Genomic DNA, 4,904 nt, shown 5'->3' on the forward strand with positions numbered 1-4,904 from the left:
CCCACACACACACACACACACACACACACACACACACACACACACACACACACACAGTTTTAAAATATAAATGCATAATTTGCCTTTTACTTTTTTCTCATGGGGGTAGGTAGGGGGGATGGTTATCAGAGGGAAAACAAAAATATCTAGCTCAGTAGATACATATAGTATTATCTTTCAGTGGCAACATTAAGACATTCCAGAAAGGCACAAGGTGGTAGAAAAAAAGGTATGCTTTTACAATTAAAAAGGAAAAAATCTACATATTAATCACCAAGAGTTACTGATATAGTTCAAGATTTGGAATAAGTCAATAGATCTTGGTTTGAACTTGGGTCTGCTCTTATTCATTAGGTCATTTAATCTGTCTGGAAAGCTTTCTTCAATTGCCAAATTGGATAATATATTCTGCCTCACAGGGTTACTGAGAAGGTAAGACTGGTAATATATATTTATTGTCTAGCCTAGTGGTTCTCAAACTTAGTGAACTCGCCTAAGGGTTTTAGGAAATGCTGAGGCCTAGGTCCCAATCCCCAAAATTCTGATTTAACTGGCTGGTGGGAATTTTATAAATCTCACCAACTGATTCTAAAGGCCAGACAAGTTTGAAAATCACTGGTCTAGCATAGTGCCTGACACATAGTAGGTATTAAAATTGAGTTAATGATATACCTTTATAAGAAATTTGTAAACTCTGAAACACTACCTGGAGGTTGCTATCTAGGTCAATCAAGTTCATGTAAATTCAAGAAGGTCTCGGAATCACTAAATATAACAAATCTTAAAAGTAGTCCAAAAGCTTCATAAAAACTTTTTCAACTTCAAATCCCCAGTATATATTTTGACTTCCTTTTACCAAAGAAGGAAATTCCTTATGAAAGAAAGGAAATATAAATTTCCCTTGATATTTTTCACTGTGGTATATTTTATATACAGAAAACTGTATATTTTTACATACACACCACACACACACACTCAAGAAAGCACCAAAATAAGATATAGAGTAAGAAAATGTATCTATGAATTTAAAATTAAATATTAAATTTCTCCTATCTGTCCAATAAATGTCATTGCAATTTCGGTTTGTCTCTAGGTTTTCCTAAATATCTTATATGAGATATTTATTTTATGTATAGTAAGAAAGTCAAGCATCAACAAGAAGAACGATAAAGATTCCAGTAAAAATGGGCATGTCAAAGGAGGAGATAAAAAATTTATCAAAACAAATGGCAAAGTTAAAAAAACAGGCTTGAAAACAATATAAACAATGAGTCACAAGACAGTCAACAACATTTATAGGGCATCCACTGTGTGCTTAGTGTTACAGAAAGAAACTGGGTAGATTAAAGAAATACCTACCATATGAGGTTCTCAGATAACTGTAACTTGAAAATGAGATGAATCCAAACAAACGATTTCACAGATACCCTAAACAGACTCTATCAAAAAAAACAAATTAACTGAATGTTTATCTAGTTATCAAAGTGTGCAACTGTTTTACACAGGTAATCAGCTAACAAATACTATTATTTTTTTTGGAATACTTTCTATAAATTCATACATTTATAGAAGTACCAAATATTTTCTCTCAAAAACAAACTGAAACTCCAAAACCATGTCCCAGTGCTCACTTGCTGCTCCATTCACTCTGTGCACAGCCTTCTTCCCAGTAATTAATCAGTGTCAGTGGCAGCTGGCTCAATATCATCTACTGAAAGCTTCCTTTTCACTTTTATTTGTCACCTTGCAGGCACTGTATATGAAAGAGTCAGAACAGTTTATGAAAATTAGTCCAAAAAAGGTAATAAAAATTTGATTGACAATTTAAAAATTCAAAAATGATTAACAAAAACATGGAGAGAGAGAACTATGCAAAGTTTCTCAAAGCTTTTTCCTTTTTCATATAAAAAGTAGTATAAGCCTTAAGTTATAAAGTTATATTTCTGCTTTTTCAAGAAGTAAATACTTATAAAAATACAAAGACAAAGTTACTGATTAAATTTAAGACAAAAATTATCCATGGGATTGTTTTATTATGTTCTCTGAAACAAATAATGAATATAAAGAAGGAAATTTTCACCCCTAAAGGTAACTTTTTAAAGTTCTTAGTTGCAACCAAAATGTTCTTCAGTGGGTGAATGAATAAATAAACTATGGTACTTCCAGATAAAACTTTTCAGAGCTAAAAAGAGATGAGGTATCAAGCCATGAAAAAACATGGAAGAAATTTAAATGCATATTACTAAGTGCAAGAAGTCAGTCTGAACAGGCTACATATTATACTACATTATTCCAACTATATTCTGGAAAAGGGAAAACTTAGGAGACAATCAAAAGATCAGTGATTACCAAGAGTTGAGGTGGTGGGGAGAGGGATGAATAGGTGGAGCAAAGAGGATTTTCAGAGCCGTGAAAGTACTATATATACTATAATGATTTAACATATGTCCTTATACATGTGTCCAAATCCATAGAATGTACCACATCGAGTGATCTCTACTGTAAACTATGAACTTTGGGTAACTATGATATGTCAATGTAGGTTTATCAATTGTGACAAATGTACCATTTCTGGTTGGAGAATATTAATAATGGTGGAGGCTCTACATGTCTGAGGGCAGGGTGCAAATGGAGAATCTCTGTGCTTTCTGTTTAATTTTGCTATGAACATAAAATTGCTCTAAAAAATTGTCTTTACAAAAATGTTCTCAGTTGAATGGTTTTCCAATTTTCTAAAGCATACTAGGTTAGAAACTAAAAATCATTAAATGTGGATATTATAGTAAAATAGATGTACATTTTCATATTAAATAGTGGGTATGTTTATGCTAGCCAAGGAAGCACACTGGTATATTAACCAACCATAAGATGAAAGCAAAAGTTGCTTTCAAGTCAAGATCTCAATAATCTACCCTCAAATATGTATTTTGGTAAATATGAAAAAGCATTTAGTCATTAATTTCTGTTAAAGTTTAAATCTATGTTAGAGAGTGGTGTATGTTGGAGTAAACCATATTCAAGCAGAACATTCACTGTATGCTGAAAAAATAAAGTCCTTGAAATTAATTTTCCAAACGAATTTTCCTAGCTACAGATTTTGTCAAATTTGGGTCAGAAGAACTACTTAGAAGTAGTGCCTCCAGGTTTCGAAATACTTAAACCTAAAGTTGTTGATCTAAATATAAAACATAAACTTATAAAATGTTTAAATCAAAAAATAGGAGAAAATCTTTTGGACCAAAACTTAAGAAAAAGATTCCTAGACATGACACCAAAGACATAATCCATAAAAGATGTTTCAAAATATAAAAAAACTGGACTTCATCAAAAATTGAAAACTTTTGCTCTGTGAAAAACCCTGCTAAGAGAATAAAAAGACAAACCACAGACTGGGAGAAAATATTTTCAAATCACATATCCAACAAAAACTTATATCTAGAATATTTAGAGAGCCCTCTAAACAGTAAGCAAACAAAGCATCCAATTATAAAATGGGCAAAGAGTCTGAACCTTTACCAAAAAGGATATGAGAATGGCAAACAGGCACATGTTAAAAGATGTTCAACATCATTATCCATTAGGGAAATGTAAATTAAAGCTCTGATGAAATACCACTACACACCTAAATCAAACTACTGATAATATCAAGTTCTGATGAGAATGTGGAGAAATCGATCTCTCATGTGTGTCTTGTATAATAAGAATGCAAGATTATACAGCCGCTTTGGGAAATAGTTTGGCAGTGTACTACAAAGCTAAACATTCACATACCATATGACCCAGCAATCTATTCCTGGGTATTTACACGAGAGAAATCAAAACTAATGTTTACATAAAACCTGTACATGAATACGCTCTTCATAATGATCCCCAAATGGATACAATCCAAATGTTTTCCAGTGGAAGAATGAATAAACAAACTGTGGAGCATCCACACAATGGAGTATTACTCAGCAATAAAAAACAATTAAATCTTGATACACTTAACATCTTGGACGAGCTCAAGGGCATTATGCTGAGTGAAGAAAAAAGCCTATTTCAATGGGTTACATAGTGTATAGTTCTATTTATATGAGTCCCAAAGTGACAAATTTACAGTCATAGAAAACAGATCACTGGCTGCCAGGGTTGGAGGCAGGGTCTGACTACTAAAGGGGTAATACAAGGAAGTTCCTTTGTGGTGATGCAATAGTTTTATTTTCTGATTATGGTGTTGTTACCCAAATATGCACATGTAGTAAAAACTTTCATAGAATTATAAATCTAAATAAACAAATAACAATAATAAAGAATGCATGTAAAGCCTGATAAAATCTGAAAAGATCTGTACCTGACTTTACAGTATTATATCAATGTCAGTTCACTGGTTTTAACTACGTACTATGGTTATGTAAGGCATTTTTATTGGGGAAGGCTCGGGGGAAGGGCACAGAGAACCTCTCTGTACTATTTTTGCAACTTCTTCCAAGTCCAACTATCTAGAAATAAAAAATTACAATGAAAATATATCTAAGATAGTGATTCTTAAAGTTCAGTGAGTATTAGTATCACCTATGGGGCTTTTGTCTAGTACAGATTTGCCTGAAGGAGCTCTACATTGTACCTATTTAATAGAATCTGCATATGGGGTCCAGGTGATACATACTGATGATTTAGCACATTGCACTGGTTTTCCAACCACTGTACTAAAATAAAGGCAAAGGTATTAGAAAGAAAAAATGATGATCTCTATTAATACATAGTGTTCTATATAATAGCTAATTACTGAAGAAGTCCTACCTACACAAAATCTCATTCGCAGACTATTGATCTATTTTAAAAATTCAAATACTGTTATTCATAATACAAACCTAATATATCAGTACATAGTGAAAATGCAGATATAAGAAAAACACCTATGTTAT

At 32.4% G+C, this 4,904-nt stretch overlaps 1 protein-coding gene across 8 annotated transcripts in view; it reads right to left on the bottom strand.

Annotated features, from left to right (window-relative positions):
• COBLL1 (cordon-bleu WH2 repeat protein like 1) overlaps nucleotides 1–4,904 on the bottom strand; it is a 137,130-nt gene that overhangs the window by 65,389 nt on the left and 66,837 nt on the right. For 6 of the 8 annotated variants that reach the window (XM_025039539.1, XM_025039541.1, XM_025039537.1 and 3 more), the window contains exon 1: nucleotides 1,632–1,745. The exons of 1 other annotated variant lie outside the window; for it this stretch is intronic. In XM_025039539.1, the coding sequence (XP_024895307.1) occupies nucleotides 1,632–1,708 (77 nt within the window). In that variant the 5' untranslated portion in view covers nucleotides 1,709–1,745. Of the gene's footprint in view, nucleotides 1–1,359; nucleotides 1,434–1,631; nucleotides 1,746–4,904 lie in introns of those variants that run through there. One more of the 8 variants, XM_025039540.1, reaches the window with a different exon arrangement.

The sequence above is a fragment of the Pteropus alecto genome, unplaced genomic scaffold (assembly GCF_000325575.1).
Source record: "Pteropus alecto unplaced genomic scaffold, ASM32557v1 scaffold3, whole genome shotgun sequence".
NCBI classification, from domain to species: Eukaryota; Metazoa; Chordata; class Mammalia; order Chiroptera; family Pteropodidae; genus Pteropus; species Pteropus alecto.